At 45.6% G+C, this 17,373-nt stretch overlaps 1 protein-coding gene across 1 annotated transcript in view; it reads left to right on the forward strand.

Moving 5' to 3' along the window:
* Positions 1–17,373, forward strand: part of PRELID1 (PRELI domain containing 1) — a 595,316-nt gene that overhangs the window by 485,672 nt on the left and 92,271 nt on the right. Inside the window, exon 5 of the mRNA XM_044069306.1 lies at positions 522–600. Coding sequence (XP_043925241.1) covers positions 522–600 — 79 coding nt within the window. The remainder of the gene's footprint in view (positions 1–521; positions 601–17,373) is intronic.

Here is a 17,373-nt window from a genome sequence, read left to right on the forward strand (position 1 = left end):
AAATTATAAGATTATGTTGTCCTTGGTCAGCTCACTTCCCCCACACCCCATAGGCTTGCCATATGTTAATGGTTAACCTACGTGTCATTGTTGCTGTGAGATAGACACACCCATTTCATTAGCTGTTCTAGTTAAGACACTCACTCCAGCTCTTCCTTGTCTGGCTTCTGCACCACTAGAAGCTCTGACTTAACCTGGGACATCTGGGTTCTTGGTCATGGCGTTATCCTTCTTTGCCAGAAAGTTAGCCTACTTGTATATCCTTTGACAATCTTCATGTAATCTTATCTGTTGTATGTATATGATTTTGAAGTTGGGGTTGTGTTGATTTTGTGTTTTGTTTAAGGAGTACAACTCCCTTTGAATAGTATGTTTTCCCTCACTTCTGTGTGGGTTCTAATCTCGCTTTTCTTGTGTACAGTTAAGTAGTTCCAATGCTATTGGTCACCATTTTACATGAATGATATCAAAGTTATACTGACATGAAAATATTTAGTGATGTATTTTTATTTGCTTTTCAGGAGTTTGGTCTGGCTCGGTTCAAGAGCAATGTGGCAAAGAGTATGAAGGGATTTGAATATGTTCTAGCCAAAACGCAAGGTAAGTACTAATACAGCCACTGTGATGGCAGTAGTTGTGTGAAATGATTTGTAAAAACAAGTTGCAGTTTTAACCCTTGTTTGACATTGTTGGGTAGTTTTGTTTACATTTACTGTTTATCCCTAATTTGAGTTAGTGCCACCTGAATAAGATAATGGCTTTGCATCCGCTTTTTCTGGAATGAGCCTGAAAACAGTCCACGTGGATCAGTTCTTGTACCCTGGTCATCAAATGGTAAATAGATAAAATGTGTAATACTCTGTTACAAGAGAGTGTCCCTTTGAGATTAAAAGTTATGGGCACCAAAATCAGTTTTAAAATAAAGTCCTAGAAGGCCATTTTCATTCTGTTTTCAAAAGACAATCTGTACAGAAAGGATTTGGCATTCATTCTCTTAGGTTATCAGATATGTTTTTTTTTTTTTACTTGCTGTTCACTTACTCACCAAGTTACCCCTGTCTTCACAGAGTCAACCTATTCGTTCCTTTTCCTGATGGGTAGAAGCTGGGCCTATGGGATTGGGGGGGTGTCTCCAGCACATCACTCCAGAAGGGTATGCTGGACCCATCCCCTTGCATGGCAAGCATCAAATAACCCATTTATTCCTTGTCTGTGGGGCTCACCAGTGCAACCGACAGTCAAGTAAAAAACAATCCCTTTACCCTGCCAGGGCAAGAATCCTGCATCTCATTAATTTCCTAGGTCATGCTTCACCAGCTCTCATCTCTCCATTAGAGGTTGGAGTTGGGCAGTAGGAAGCTGGCCAATTAGTATGTCAAGCAGACTTCCTACCTTTGTATTTTTCCTGCAGTGACATTATGACCTTTGCTTTAGTTGCACATAAGAGGTACGTGTGCAATGTGGCACAGTGCTACTCTGTGGAAGTGGTGGAGTTGCGAAGTACATTAACTTTAGGTGATGAGATATACTCTCTTGGTATCTGAGAGACCTGGAGGTGGTTTCTCACTTCCTCATGCAATCTCCAGTCCTTCCAGTTTCCTTGCCATTGGTGTTGAACACAGGTTTTCTGGTCCATTGTCAAGAGTTTATTCCTGTACACCCCAGGCCTGGTTTGCTGTAGTTAAGTGCAGTTAGTCATGTCATCTTAAAAAAAGCCTTAATTTTCATGTTGCATTTTAAGCCTTTGGTTCCACAATTCAGTGTTTTGGTTTCTAATTGTGGCAGTGAAATTACTGATTTTGTTAAATGATGATTTTCCTTACAGCAAGTCTTCCTAACATTCATAAGTTTTGTTTTATTTCATCATGCTGTTCACCTTGAGGGCACTCAGTTTGTAGTTTGCCTTCCTTCTACTCTCTGAGCTTTCAGTAGCCCTTACACATTCACTCCAGTGGGAGTTCAGGATGTTTGCACTGCAACTTCCAAAGGGCGGAGAATAAGCCTTTTGACAGAATCAGATTCATTTTAAATGTTCGTATTTGTGGAACCATAGGGGTTATGAAAGAAATATAAATGGCAAAACGTTGAGCACAAACTATTTTATAGTGGTAGTATTCTTTAGGTTGTAGGTCTTAAACTGAATTTTATAAGTCACAGTAAACAGAGTAACTATTACGCTTACACACATACTGTCAGCAGCATTTTATTCATCTAGCTGAAGGCTTTCATATGAGGCTAATGAGTTCTTTCTGTGTTACTTGGTTGTTGAAATATTTAGAAAAATTAAAAAATTACATCTATATGTTAGTATCATAAAAACATATCTAATGTCACTGTCATTCTCCCTCAACTTGTGGGTTTTGGACCCAACTCTGCCATTTTTCAAGCTGATGAATCAAAGCTCTTGCTTCTTCCATCCTACCCATAATGCCTCATTCCCCTAGTCTACCTCAGATCTCATTTGTTGCTTGTAGAGTACGCTCGAGGTTTTCGTAGCTCCAGAGCTCCTCCAGTTTCTGAGAGTTTCTTCACAAGTGAGTTAAACTACTATTTAATCTTTCTTTCCTATCATCTTCTGGCCTACCCAGTCTCGTATTTAGCTGTTCTCTCTTCCTTCTTTCCTTTCTGTTTGTTAACCGGTTTTCTTTCCAACTTGGCTTTCCGGAAAAAAAACAGTTTCCTTTCCTCTTCTCTCTTTGTCTACCTTTTCTGCTGTTATGGAGTCCAAGTGTGATCCTAAATCGAACAAACCTTTAGATTTCATGAAATGGACTGCCTGTGGACACAAGATCCAGTTGTCTGATGCCCACAGGGAGTGCATTTACTACTTGGGGCCCTCTCACTTGGACAGCTCTTGCCCTATTTGTTCTGCCTTCCGTCCACATGCCATGGCAGAACTGCGGAACAAGCTCATTCTTAAGAGCTTGTTTCTTTCTACCGCCTCTCCTGCTATCCCTTCCACCTCAGGGGCTCAACCCCCCACTAGAAGGCACAAGGAGACTTGGGAAGCCTGAAAATGCTCCCTGGATCAGTCTTCTGCTTTGTCGGAACTGGTAGAGAAAGCACCTAAAGCATCAGATCCAACTTTCTCGGGACCGACACTGTTGTCTCCACCTTGTCCTCCTCGGCAGGCTCTACTTGCCAGTTTGGAGCCGAGTACTTTGGCACAGAGGTCTAGCCACAAGGAGATCTCTTCTAAGAAGCCGTATACAATCACTTTGTCCACCAGGTCTTCCCGCAATCTGTCCGAGAATGATGTGGATAGACTGAGACATTTTCTTTAGGCACAGATACAGATGGGTTTTTACCAGTTCCACCCCCCCCCCACCATACCCATGAGTAGAATCTCCCTGTTCCTTCCTGTTGCTCCTTCTCCAATTTGACCTTCGGTTTCAGAGTATGTTGGTGCTTTGTTTCCGAGAGCCGAGACGTCTGAGCTGATAGTGGTTATTACTTAGTCTCTGGCCTCTCCAATGTGCTTGGCTCTGACCACATTGGCACCTAGCATGTCTTGGAGCCAGAGCCTTGACTTAGAGTCTGGGGGTCTTACATCGGCTCCAAAGTTTTTGGAACTGTTGCTTCCCCTCATAACCTCAGCTTTCAGTAGCTTGGCTCCGACTCCCCTTCAGAGCTGAGGGCTCTGGATGCATGGGAGTTGTCCATTCCATGGGCTTCGGCTCCATTGGGATGACCCTTGGATGGTGGAGAGGGTCCTGTCTCTCCCCAGAAGAGCCTCAGTTCTTCCTCCCTCGGCACCTCTTCCAACCCCCCCATGGAACCTGTGTCTGAGATCTCTCGTCTACCACGGGGACAGCAGGCACTGGAGAGCCTCCAGCCTATCTCTTCAGTGGAACTGCAAATCTGAAGTAGTTAACTTCATTTATCTGCAACCTGTTGGTATTCGGATCCATATCAGATCCGAACCGGCAACATTTTTCAAGCATCTGCTCCAAGCTCCTCCCCTTACCCATAATCCCTCACACCTCCTACCTTCCCTCAGATCTCGTTTGCTGCTTTATGCATACGCATCATGGTCTGTATAGCTCCAAGTTGGGTGTAGTAAGTGGTACTTTTTGATATATCAAATAACGTAAAAAATACGCAGTGGATATTGCACTTGTAAAATAAAAACACAGCAACCAACCAAGTATTCCGAAACGTTTTAATCCACACACTAAGCGCTTTCACCATCAACACATGGCATCATCAGAGTGAATGGAATCAAATTGTTCCCTTGCTTTTATACATAATGTTAAAACAATGCTCCAATTGGCCAACACCATAATTAACTTGTTCTTAAAGAAGCATATGTCAAACTGTTACATACAGCTCGTGCATTTATACAAACTGTGTTTGTGAAACATATATATTTATACAAACTTCTTACTAATGAAAAATATGTATATATATATATATATATGCATAACATATAACAACGTTTTAAAAATGGTATGCTAACAGTATGTATTTTTTACCCATCTGTATAACGTTTGCCCTTTGTTTCAGTATTGGTTTTAGGGAGATGTGTTCATTTAAACCAGGTGACATAAAAGCTTTTAACAAAATCTGCCATTTATATTCCAAAAGTTCCACCTTTAGTTTCTCATCTCCTCCTCTTTCACTGAACAACACCGTATCTATAACAAAAAATACAAATCTCATAAAGTTAGTACACTTCGTACTGTGTACATATAGGGCGTTGTGTATGTCATGACCCTTGATAGCCCTAAGATGTTCCCCTATCCTGTCTTTAGTTTCCTAATAGTCTTACCTACATAGTAGGCGCTACAGTTGGTACACGTTGCCAAATAGACCACCTTTGTTGTATTACAATTAACTCTTCCTGGGCAGGAAATAGTTCTGTTGTACCCTTGTACACTAACATAAGGGCCATCATTGATATACCTACTCATCCTACAAGTACCACATCTACTCATTTTAGAGACAATGTTTTTGATATTGTGCTGTTCCAAAAATTCTTTTATATTCCTTCCCCTTAAATAAACTATTCTAGGGAAAGTCCCAAGAAGAAGATTTAATTCACCACTGAAACAAAAATTCCATGCTGTACGAACAACTTCCTCTATTTCTTTTACTTGACTGTTGTAAGTTAATACTAAAGCCCTAGAGTTGACTAAATCTTGTTGTTTAGATATTATCGAGGTATTAATATTCTTTGCCCCTAAAATAAGACAAAATGAAGTGTTTCTTTTGTTTAGAACTTCATTGCGTGTTTTAGTCGACAATTTTAGGGGATAACCTCTTTCCAAAAATATCCCAATCAAGGTATATAATTCTTCTTCCAAGATTTTATTGTCATTTATAATTCTGGACAACCTTACCATTTGCCCCTTTACAATACCCCTACGTTGATGCAAAGGGTGACAACTACTGTAATGCAATAGTGATTTACTGTGCGTTTCTTTCCGATATATTTTACTTGTTATACCATCTACACCCTTTACAAGAGTTATATCCAAAAAATCTATTTGCTTGTCACTCCATTTACTAGTGAATTTAAAAAACGTAATAGTTGTGTTCAAATACTCAATAAAATTTTTTGCTTCTTGATCATTCTCTTTCCACAAAATCAGGACATCATCTAGGAACCGATTGTATAATAATATTTTGTCTTTATGTATAGAATTCAAGACAAATTGTTCCTCCCAATGAAGTAAAACTAAATTTGCAAAACTGGGGGCACACTTTTCCCCCATTGCCACGCCTGAAATCTGGTGGAAAATCTCACCCTCAAACATCAAGTAACTATTCTTGAGTACTATTTCTGTACAGGACACAACAAAATTCACATTGTCATTACTCAAACATTTGCTTTTAACCAAACTTTCAGTAAAATAATCTGTACCTGCCTCGTGGGGTATGGAGAAACCATGTGGTTAACTTCGCCTATACTACAGCTCGGGAGCTATTTTTACCGGCTCGAGGCAGCCCTATATCCCACAATACTATGCACTAACTCCCCAGATCTCGTTTGCCGCTTCACTGCGAGGTTGCGTTTTTACCGGCTGTGGTCAGTGTAAACATTTTTTTCTTTTTGTGAGGACTTTTAAAATTTAAGGTTAGTTTTCCCTATCTGTTCATTATCTTATCCTTAAAAGCTTATTAACAGTTTTCGTTAAGCCCCCCCCCCCTTTAGTCAAATTGATAAACGGGCCTTCGGGCTTTAGTTTTTCTATAGTTATCCCTATAGTTTGCCCTTATTGAGTGTGTGTGTGTGTGTGTGTGTGTGTGTGTGTGTGTGTGTGTTTTTCCTAGTCAGCCCTTTAACTTCTCCCCTTGTGTGAGTGTTTGAGTGAGTTGTGTGTGCTGACTGTGTTAGATTGTTAGTGTCCACTATAATGTCCAAAGACACTAAAGTCTCAGGATTCAAGAAGTGTGACTCGTGCTGTCAGAAGATGTCTCTGACAGACGGTCACACTTCATGCATTTATTGCCTGGGACTCTTGCACCTGCACGACTCTTGTTCCGTTTGTCACGGATTTAGTCCAAGAGTCCTGCAGGAGCGCCGCAATAAGCTAATTTTGAGGGGCTTATTGAAGCCTGATGACTCCCTGTCTAAGTCTGGCTCGGGGAAGTCGTCCAAGCCCGCCAAACCCTCGGCTCCAGTTCTTGAGTCGACGGCTGGTGGAACCGAAAGTGCTCCGACATCGGCTCCAGTCGGATCCGATGCGAGCAAGACTTTGCCCGCTCCGAAACCCGTATCGGAGCCGACAACAGCGGGCAAGCACTCTAGGTCACCCTCTGTAGAGTCCATTCGTTCGGCTCCAGGATCGCCCTTACTGTCGGAGCGGAGTCATAGGACTCATTCCTCCAGGTCTTCCAGGCTGTCCGACCATGACATTGAGAAGGTGGTCAGTAGACTCCTCAAGTCTCAGGCACTGTCCCAAATACTCCAAAGCCCATCTCACCAGACTGTGGCTCCCTCGGTGCCAATTTCGATTCCTCCTCCGACTCTTCAGTTGAGCTCGGAGCCGGAGTTTGTCGGAACCGGGACCTTACCCACGTCGGAGCCGATACTACCACCTTCGGCCCCGGCGTCGTTGGCTCCGACCTCATCATTGGTGCCGTCCGTGGAGAGGTCTGGGCGCCGGGACACCATCGTTGGCTCCGAGGGGGCGAGTGGCATCGGACCCTTGTCCAACCCCGTTCTCCCTCTCGGAGCGTCGGCGCTGGTTAGTTCGGCCCTGACATCATTCTCTGAGCCTTCTCTGTCAGCGCCGGGAGCGGTCCTGGTATCCTCGGAGCCAGGACGTTCTTCTGTGCCTGATAGGGGAGCCTTTGAGGTGATGAGGAGCGTGCTGGATCTGGTGTCCACTCCAAGGTTGGTTCCTTCAGCTCCTCCCTCTACAGTGCCTGTTACGGTCTCTGGTCATCCTCTGGCAATTGATAGCAGAGATCCAAAGCGTAGGGTACCCACTTTGGGTGTCTCTTCTTCGTCCGAGGCCTCCCCTGAAGCTTCAGGGGAACCCCCTAGGAAAAGAAAGTGCAAGAGGAAGCACATAGATTCTCCCGAGTCTATCACTTCGGACACCGACTTGGATGAGTCGGAGGGTTCCCCGAGATCCCCCTCTGAGGGATGTCTCCTTTTCAGACATCCTAGAGATCCTGAAACAGAGGGGGAATTGGTCCACCCTCAAACCCTCCGAGGACGAATCTGTTTACCTTGACGCTTTTGGGTCTCGCCCTTCCACCTCCTGGGTATCCCCTCCTTTTGACCCACTTAAGGAAGTAGTGGCCAGAAAGGCATGGGCAGCTCCTGAATCGATGGAACCTACCCCTAGGAGGCCTTCTAAATTTATTTCTGCTCCGTTAGACAAACCATTTCTGACCCAAGGTGCATTGGTAGATGCTATGGTGGTAGCAGCCGCCTCTAAGAAGGAATTAGCTGATCCTTCTGTACCTGTTCATCCTCCTAATAAAGAGTCCAGGACTATGGACAGGTACTGTAAGCGGACATTTGCTTCAGCGACCTTTGCCATGCGGTCGCTGAACTATTTATGTCATTTCACCCGCCTTCAGAGAGATTTGCCAAAGAACTGGGTGAAACCATACAGGATCCTTCTGCTGTGGGGTATCAGGACAAGATTTACTCCCAGCTGGTTACCCTGAATTCCATTGCCAACTCCTCCATGCGGCTTATCTCTTATGCAGCCGATGGAGCGAGTAAGGCCGCAGGCACAGGTGTTGCATTAAGACGTCACGCCTGGATGCAACTCTGTAATTTTGCTGATCCCTTCAAGGCATCCTTCACCAACACTCCCTTTGATGGTTCAGAGTTGTTTGGACCTCGGGTGAATAATACCCTCACCAGGTGCGAGCAAGATGGTAAGACTCTCTCTGCTGTGGGAGTCCACTTTTCCACACCATCTAGACCATACCCTAAAGGTCAGAAGGGTGGAAAGATGTGGTTCCGCAAACCACAGGGAGTCGCGCCTGCCGCACATGGTGAACCCCCCCAGAGGCAGAGGGGGGAACAATAATAGACGCCGCCCCAGGGGCAAAGGGGGTCCACAGAACCTGGGTTCCAGGGAATCCTTCCCTGACCAACCCTTTCAGCATCCCTGAGAAGCTGCCCGACTGTCTACCTTCGGAGGCAGTCGGGGGAAGATTATCTCTGTACCCGGAAGCATGGCAATCCCTCTCTCAAGACAAATGGGTACAGTCGATCATATCCGAGGGTTACAAAATCCCCTTCATTTCCCCTCCGATCCAACCGCCAAGACCCCTCCCAGACGTATCACCCAGACAAAGGGGTCAGGCACAGCTAGAGATAAAAAAGCTGTTAGAAAAAAGAGTCATCCAGGAAGTCCCAGCAGACCAGCTAGGATCCGGAATGTACTCCAGGTTCTTTTTGGTACCAAAAAAGACAGGAGACTGGAGACCCATTTTGGACCTCAGCAGACTGAACAAGTCTGTGCAGAAGACAAAATTTTGGATGGTAACGCTGCAGTCCATTCTACCCTTCTTGGCAGAGACAACTGGATGTGCTCGTTAGACCTTCAGGACGCGTACTGTCATGTAAAGATACACAGGCGCTCCAGGAGGTTTCTCCGCTTTCGGCTGGGAGCCAGTCATTACCAATTCAGAGCCCTGCCCTTTGGTCTCACCACAGCCCCACGGGTGTTCACCAAATGTTTGGCAGTGGTCACGGCTCACCTGAGACTAAAAGGATTCCAGGTGTTTCCATATTTAGACGACTGGCTCATTACCGCTACCACCACGCAGCATCTTATCATAGCCAGGGATTACACCATTCGCATTTGCAACAAACTAGGTATTTTCATAAATTTCGCAAAATCCTCCTTGTCAATGTATAAACTTCATAGGCGCCATGTTAAACACCACAGAAATGTCTGCAACATTACCACCTCAGAGAGTGACAGACATATGGCGGAATGTTCAGTTTCTGTTTCAGTCCAACAGAATTCAAGTCAAGTTAGTACTGAAAACATTAGGCCTCATGGCAGCGGCGATTCTCCTTCTCCCCTTAGCCCGCTTCCACATGAGAATTCTTCAGTGGATGCTTTTTTCTCAGTGGTCCTTTCAAAAGCTCCCAATGACTCACAACATTTTGATAACCCCAACTTGCAAAAAACACCTCTCCTGGTGGATGGTCTCCCCTCAACTTCTTCAGGGCAGACCCTTTGTTCTTCCCCCTCCAGTTGCCACGGTGACAACGGATGCCTCCCTGATCGGGTGGGGGGGTGCACTATCAGGGCAGGACTGTCCAAGGCACATGGCAACAATTAGAATGCCACCTGCACATAAATGTCCTGGAGATGAGAGCAGTGCTTTTATTGTTGCAAGCCCTTCAGGACTCTCTTCCCACGGGGACTATAACAGTTCAAACGGACTATATGTCTGTAGTGTGGTACATAAACAAGCAGGGCGGAACAAAGTCCTACCCCGTATGTCGAGAAGCACTCAGACTTTGGCAGTGGGCGATCTCCTCTCAACGGTTTCTGATAGCAACGCACATCCCCGGGAGGTCCAACGTCATAGCGGACAGACTGAGCAGAACAATTCTCATGCCTCACGAGTGGTCTCTAAATCAGGCGGTAGCAGAGAGAATTTTCCAGAAGTGGGGCCAGCCTTGCTGTGACCTTTTCGCAACACCTCAAAACAGCAAGTGCCTCAACTTCTTCACTCTCTTCCCTCTACCAGGCCATCCCCCCCAGAGACGCTCTTGTCCACGATTGGCCTCGGGGGTCTTCTATACACTTTTCCCCCTTTTCCATTGATTCCGCAGTTAATTCAGAAAGCAACTGCATTGAGATCCAAAATGATCCTCATTGCTCCGTACTGGCCTCGACAAGTATGGTTTCTGTTCCTGCACCGTTATCTACTGGAACAGCCCTGGCATCTGGAACCATTTCCAGAGCTTTTGACCCATCTGACTGGCAAGCTGCACCAGTCTCTTCAGTCCCTCAACCTCACAGCTGGGTTGCTCCACTTCCAACCATAGCCAGGCTTCCCTTTATTTCTCTTCCTGTCCGTGATATCATTCTTGCCTCCCATAAGTCCAATACGAGGAAGACTTGTGCGAGTAAATGGAAGCGTTTTTCGTTCTGGGCAGAAGCTAGGTCCCTAGATCCTTTTAATGCACCAATTCATAAAGTTCTAGATTTTCTGGCGGAGCTTTTTCATTCAGGGTCGTCGTCTGCCACTATCAGAGTACAGCTAGCGGCCATTGCCAATTTTCATGTAGGGCTCTCAGAAACCAATATTATGTCCGATAAACTCTGTAAAGCTTTCCTCAAGGGCATCTTCTTGCTCATACCTCCCATTAAGGATCCTCCTCCACAATGGGATCTAAATTTGGTGTTAACCTCATTAATTCTCCCTCCCTTTGAGCCTGCAGCTTCTTGTTCCCTCAAGCTTCTCTCTTGGAAAACTCTGTTTTTGGTGGCTATAACATCTGCCAGAAGGGTGTCGGAACTTCAGGCCTTGTCTGTCCGTCCCCCTTATTTGGTTTTTCATAAAGACAGGGTAGCTCTCAGAACGAATCCTTCCTTTCTACCAAAAGTTTCTTCTGAATCAAATCTGAACCACACTATTGACTTGCCTGTTTTCTTCACAAATTATTCAAACAGGGCTGAACAGAAACTACATTCCTTGGATGTTCATCATCAACTGCGGTATTATCTAGACAGGACAAAACAATTCAGAAAGTCAGAACAGCTCTTCCTCTCTTATGCTGAAGGAAAGAAAGGACTTCCAATATCAAAGGTAACTCTTTCCAGATGGTTAGCATCCATCATTACCTTTGTCTACGAGTTGAGACACAAGCAACTTCCTTCAAGACCTAAGGCTCATTCAACCAGGGCACTATCAACCTCAACAGCCTTTCAAGCAAGGTTACCATTAGATGCCATTTGTGCATCAGCTACATGGGCTTCTCAGCATACTTCTATTACCCATTACAAACTTGATATAGCCTCCAGAAATAGAGCTGACTTTGGTTCCACCGTACTCAGGAGTCTGTTCCGTTGAGCCACCCAGGACCAAGGTGGTAGGGACGCTGTCCCATCCAGCAAGAATGAAGGCGAGAATGACAACTTAACATTAAGAAGTTATGTACCTACCATAAAGTTCCATGTTAGTTGTCTTCTTCTCGCCTTCTTTCTTGAGTCCCTCCCTCCTGCCCCCTAGCCTGGACAGACTTGAAGGTCTCTGAGTCCTTTTCTTTCATGATACATAGTTATTCAGGGTTACCCGTATCATGAGTGTTACCAGCAGGGAGACCGTATTTTTATATAATGGCTTATTTTTTGGTAACAATAAAACTATACTATGTGTTAGCTGTCAACGAGATCTGGGGAGTTAGCGCATGGTATTGTGGGATATAGGGCTGCCTCGAGCCAGTAAAAATAGCTCTCGATGTATAGTATAGGCCGAGTCAGAGCCGAGGATCGGCTCCGAACCCATCCAGCAAGAAAGAAGGTGAGAAGAAGACAACTAACGTGGAACGTTATGGTAGGTACATAACTTCTTATTCTACCAAATCTATGGCAACTTCTGCTGCCTTTTGGTCTAGGGTTTCACTGGATGATATCTGTGCAGTAGCGACCTGGGCAAGGTCACATACATTTAGTTCTCATTACAAGTTGGATTTGATCTCTAGAGGGAGAGCATCCTTTGGCTCTGTGGTGCTCAGGAATATCCTTCCATGAGGGCCTCACAGGAGTTTTGGTAGCTGGGGACTCTGTTCCACTGGTTACAGATAAATGAAGTTAACTACTTCAGATAAAGAAGTTATGTACTCACCATAACGTTCCATCTGAGTAGTTATACTTCATTTTCTGCAACCGCCCCGCCCTCTTTCCCCCGAACCTGTTCTAGGTTAGTGCTGTTATTGAGTTGCTAATAGTTTGAATAATGGCAAACTTGATCTGAGGGAAGGTAGGAGATGTGAGGGATTATGGGTAAGGGGAGGAGCTTGGAGCAGATGCTTGAAAAATGTTGCTGTCTCCGATCCGATATGGATCCGAATACCCACAGGTTGCAGAAAATGAAGTATAACTACTCAGATGGAACGTTATGGTGAGTACATAACTTCTTTTTTTCTTCTGACACCTTCCCAAAGCATCCCACCTATGAGGTCCATCAGAAGAGACTATGTAAAAGGAGGCACTTGGATTCCTCCCAGGAATCCCTCACTAACAAAACTGATTTTGAGGAAGAGGAGAGGCCCCCAATATCTCTACCTGAGCATTTCTCCTTTGCAGACATCCTAGAGATATTCCTCCAAAGAGGTGGTTGGTCTGCCCAAAACCCCACCCTAGTGGAAACAGTGCTGTCGGAGGCTTTTGGGTCCGGCCCATCTATGTCCTAGTTGCCCCCCCTCCCCCACAGATGATCTGATTGACCTAGTATCTACTAGGGCATGGAAGGAACCGGACACTGTAGAGCCCATCCCAAAGAGGGCTGACAAGATTCTGAGCGCACCTACTGACAAACCACATTGGACTAAAGGGATGCCAGTAGATGCCATGGTGGTTGCAGCAGCCACTAAGAAGGTACTGGCACAGGAAAGCTCCTCTGTCCACACCCCCCCCCAAGCAGGGAGTCTAGGGCTATATACAGATTTGGTAAGAGAGTTTACGCTTCCTCTTCTTTTGCCTTATGAATGTTAAACTATCTGTTCTGTTTTACTAAATGTCAGAGAGACCTTGTTAAAGAACTCTCTGATTCTACCCCAGAGTCCATGTCTGCCGAGGATCACAAGACCTTTTCTTCCAGAATGGCCACTCTGCTTTCTGTATCTAATGAGTCCATGAGATTGATCTCCCACACTGCAGAGGGCACCTCTAGGGCAGCTGGTTCGGGCATTGCAATCAAGTGCCATGCCTGGATATGGCTGTGTGACTTTGTGGAACCTTTCATGGAGTCATTTGTCAATGCCACCTTCGAAATATCGTCCTTGTTGTTCAATAGTTAGAGGCATACTCTCCCAGAGCGAGAAAGATGGAACGACTTTGTCTGCATCGGAATCCATTTTTCTACTCCACAGAGGTTTTTCTCCAGGAACCAGCATGGGGGGAAAAAATCTTGGTTCAAGAAATCACAAGGTCCTTTGCAGGAGTCTCAAGGAGACTTTTCCCTCAGAGGCAGAGGGAGTAACAGCTACAGTGGAAGACACCACTCCCAGAGTAGAGGAGGTCTGCAGAACATGGGGTCTCAAGATTCCTTCCCGGACAGACCCTTCCAGTGCTCCTGAACGGTGGCCAGACTGCCGCCCTCTGGAGGCATTCAGGGGTGCTTCTTACACCCACAAGCCTGGACAGCCATCACAAATGATCAGTGGGTGCTAAGGAGTGTATCCACAGGATACTTTATTCCCTTTTCGGAAAACCCCAAACAAAAGTCTCTTCTCCTCAATGTCCCACCTAATCAGGGGGAGAAGGCAGCTGAAGAAATCGCAAAGCTGCTACAAAAAAAAAAGTCATCCAGGAGGTCCCTCTCGACCAAATAGAACCGGGCATTTACTCAAGATTATTTTTAGTGCCAAAAAAAAGGGGGACCTATGGCCAATCCTGGACTTAACATCCCTGAACAAGTCTGTGAAGAATTCAGAATTCAGGATGGTTACGGTCCAGTCCATTCTACTTCTCCTGAGAATGGAAGACTGAATGTGCTCTACAGACCTGAAAGATGCTGATTACCACATCAAAATGGACAAGTGCTCCAGACGGTACCTTAGTTTCAGGCTGGGAGACAGCCACTACCATTTCAGATCACTTCTGTTTGGCTTCACCACAGCATAGCAGTTGTTGCAGCCCATCTCAGGCTGCAAGGATTCCATGTGCTTCCATATCTAGACAACTGGCTCCTAACCGTGCCAATCAGGCATCTATTTATTCAAGCCAAATATTATTTGTTACAGCTAGCTCTTTCTAGGCATAATGATCAGTACTCAGAAATCCTAGCTACACTCAGTTTAAACCATAGACTTCATCAGAGCACTTTTGGGCAGAATTTCACCAAGGGCCTACCATACTCTGTACAGGATCACAACTTTACAGTCTCATAGCAAACAGATTCTGTCCATCCCTGCTCCCACAGCGAATCTAGTACTCTGGGGCTTTGGGATCCATGGGAACCAAGATAACTGTTACCCACAGCATGCCTACACATGAGAGGCAGTCCAATGATCATTACACAGGCACCCCTTAAAGTTTCCAATCAAACTTTCATGAGTATGCAGAGACTCCCTTTTTTGCTTGCTTCATTCCCCAGAGGTAATGCAGAGACAACCCTTTGTTCTTCCCCCTTCCAAAGCTATGCTGACCACTCACACTTAACAGACGGGGGGGGGGTCGGGGTCATTTTCTGGGTTGAGCAGTTCAAGGCATGTGGACTCCAAAAGAGACTAAATTGCATGTCAGCGTCCTGGAGATGTGAGCGGTCCTTCTAACGTTGTAAGCTGTACACTGCTTTCTCCCTCTGGGAACAATTGCAGATCAGTCAGACAATATGTCAGTGGTCTGGTGCATCAACAAATGGGGTTACCAGATCTTGCACGTTGTGTTGAAAAAGTGATGAGGGTGTGGCAGTGGGCAATCTGTACCAACCATTTTCTTACATCAGCACACATTCCAGGAGAGTCCATAATCCTGGCGGACAGGCTCAGCCAAGTTCTTCTGATGCCTCACGAGTGGTCCCTGAATCAATCAGTGGCCTCAGTGGCAAACCTGATTTTTTGCAAATGAGTTCAACCCTGCTGCAATCTATTTGCGTCCCCCTTCAGCAACAAATGAATCATTTGCTTTGCCCTGATCCCTCCACAGGGTCTGTCACCAAGGAATGCTCTGGTTCATGCTTTGCCGTCCAGTCTGCTTTAGGCTTTCCCTCCATTCCCTTTAATCCCCAAATTTCTGCAGAAAGCATACAGGTTGAAGAGCAAAGTTATCCTCATTGCCCCCTTCTGTGACCTTGTCAAGTCTGGTTCACCTTTCTTTGGTCTCATCTAATTTGCCCACTGATGACTCTGGATCCAGTTCCAGATCTACTGTCTTACCTGTCTGGGCATACCCACCCAGCTCTCCCAAGGACCGAAGTTAACCACATGGTTTCTCCAATTTCAATGATGCAAGACATTCCAGACTTTCATCCCTGGTCTGAAAAATCTTGATATCCGGTAATAAGTCCTCTACTAGGAAAATCTACAAGAACAAATGGAAGAGATTTTCCTTATGGGCCCAGCAAGAACAGATAGAGCTTTTTAATGCTTCCATTCCGAAAGTTGCAGATTTTTTGGCTTCCCTTTTCCAAAGTGGAGCCAGCTACTCCACCTTGAAAGTCCAGCTAGCAACTATTTCCAATTTTCATACTGGGGAAAATTCGTCATCTCTGGCTTCATCTGAACTTTGCAAAACACTTCAGAGAGGTACCTTTTTACTTCACCACCACCACCACTCCCCCCATGGAATCTGACCATGGTTTTACAAGCCCTAGTCCTTCCTCCTTTTGAAACTGCGGCTAAGGTAGATTTGAAATTTCTGTCATGGAAGACAGTCTTTCTGGTGGCTGTCATCTCAGCAGGAAGGGTTTCAGAGCTACAAGCCAGGAAATTCCCCTCCCAGGTGAAACTGAAAGCTTCTACTCTCTAGGCTTGGGGGGTGTAAGTCTTTGTGCAGAAGCTCTGCAGCTGTCTGTTCTGGGGGGAGGCAAACAGGTCTATTTGTGGAGTGCCCCACCGGTGGACTATGTCTAGGAAGACCGTCCTGTCCAGCATCAATTCATGTTGTGGAGAGGATGTTCTGCTCAGGAGGTCTGCTTGCTTGCTTGTCCTGCGAAGGGATGTAGCTGGCTTGCAGGGATAGATTGTGCTGGGATGCTAGGTCCCAAATTAATAGGGCTAGCCTGCACAATTGGTATGCCTTGTACCTCCCTGTTTGTTGATGTACCACATTACAGTGGTATTATCCGTCACTATCAGAAGAGGGCCTGGTAGCAGTAGGGGTATGAAGGGTCTGTAGAGCTAAAAGAACTGCTGTCATCTCCTTTACATTGATGTGTTTGATTTTCATGGGAGGATCCCACAGGGCTTGGACTCTGTAAAAATGCAAGGTGGCTCCCCAACCTGAGTCTGAGGCATCTGTATGCACTATTTGTGTGGGTTGAGGGGGCTGCAGTGGAAGCCCTGGGTTTAGTTGTATTTGTTGGATTCACCAAATGATTTCATTCTTTAAGCTGGGAAGAAGGGGGATAACTTGTTCCAAGTAATTCTGGTGTTGTGACCAGATATTTGTGAGGTACCATTGCAGTTTTCGCATATGCATTCTGGCCAATGGTAGCATGGGAATGGTTGCTGCCATCAATCCCAGGAGTCGAAGGAATTGCCTTGCAGTGACTGTCTGGGAAACCAAGACTTCCTGGAAGTGGGAAGTTAGAGGTAGAACCTTGTCCTGTGGGAGAAAGGCTTTCACTCATTCTGTATTGATTCTGCAACCTAGGAATATCTTGTCCTTGTCTGGGTTCAGAGAGGACCTCTTGAGGTTTGGGGTGAACCCTTGACTTTGTAGAAGGGACATAGTGAAGTGTAGATGTCTTAAGAGGGAATCTTTGGACTGTGCTAGGATAAGGATGTCGTCCAGATATGGGTACATCTGGATTCCTTGGATCCTGCAGAAGGCAATAGCTGGAGCTAGGTACTTTGTAAACACTCTTGGGGCAGTGGATAAACCAAAGGGCAAGGCCGTAAATTGGAAGTGCGAGGATGGGCCAGGGAAATGCAGGAAATGTCTGTGTGAGGCCTTGATGTGAATGTGCAAGTAAGCATCTTTTAGGTCCAAGGTGACCATGAAAGCATTTGGGGGTATGAGGGGTAAGAGAGTGGGACGTGATAGC

The sequence above is a fragment of the Protopterus annectens genome, chromosome 4.part0 (assembly GCF_019279795.1).
Source record: "Protopterus annectens isolate FY-2018-M chromosome 4.part0, PAN1.0, whole genome shotgun sequence".
In the NCBI taxonomy this organism is placed as follows: Eukaryota; Metazoa; Chordata; order Ceratodontiformes; family Protopteridae; genus Protopterus; species Protopterus annectens.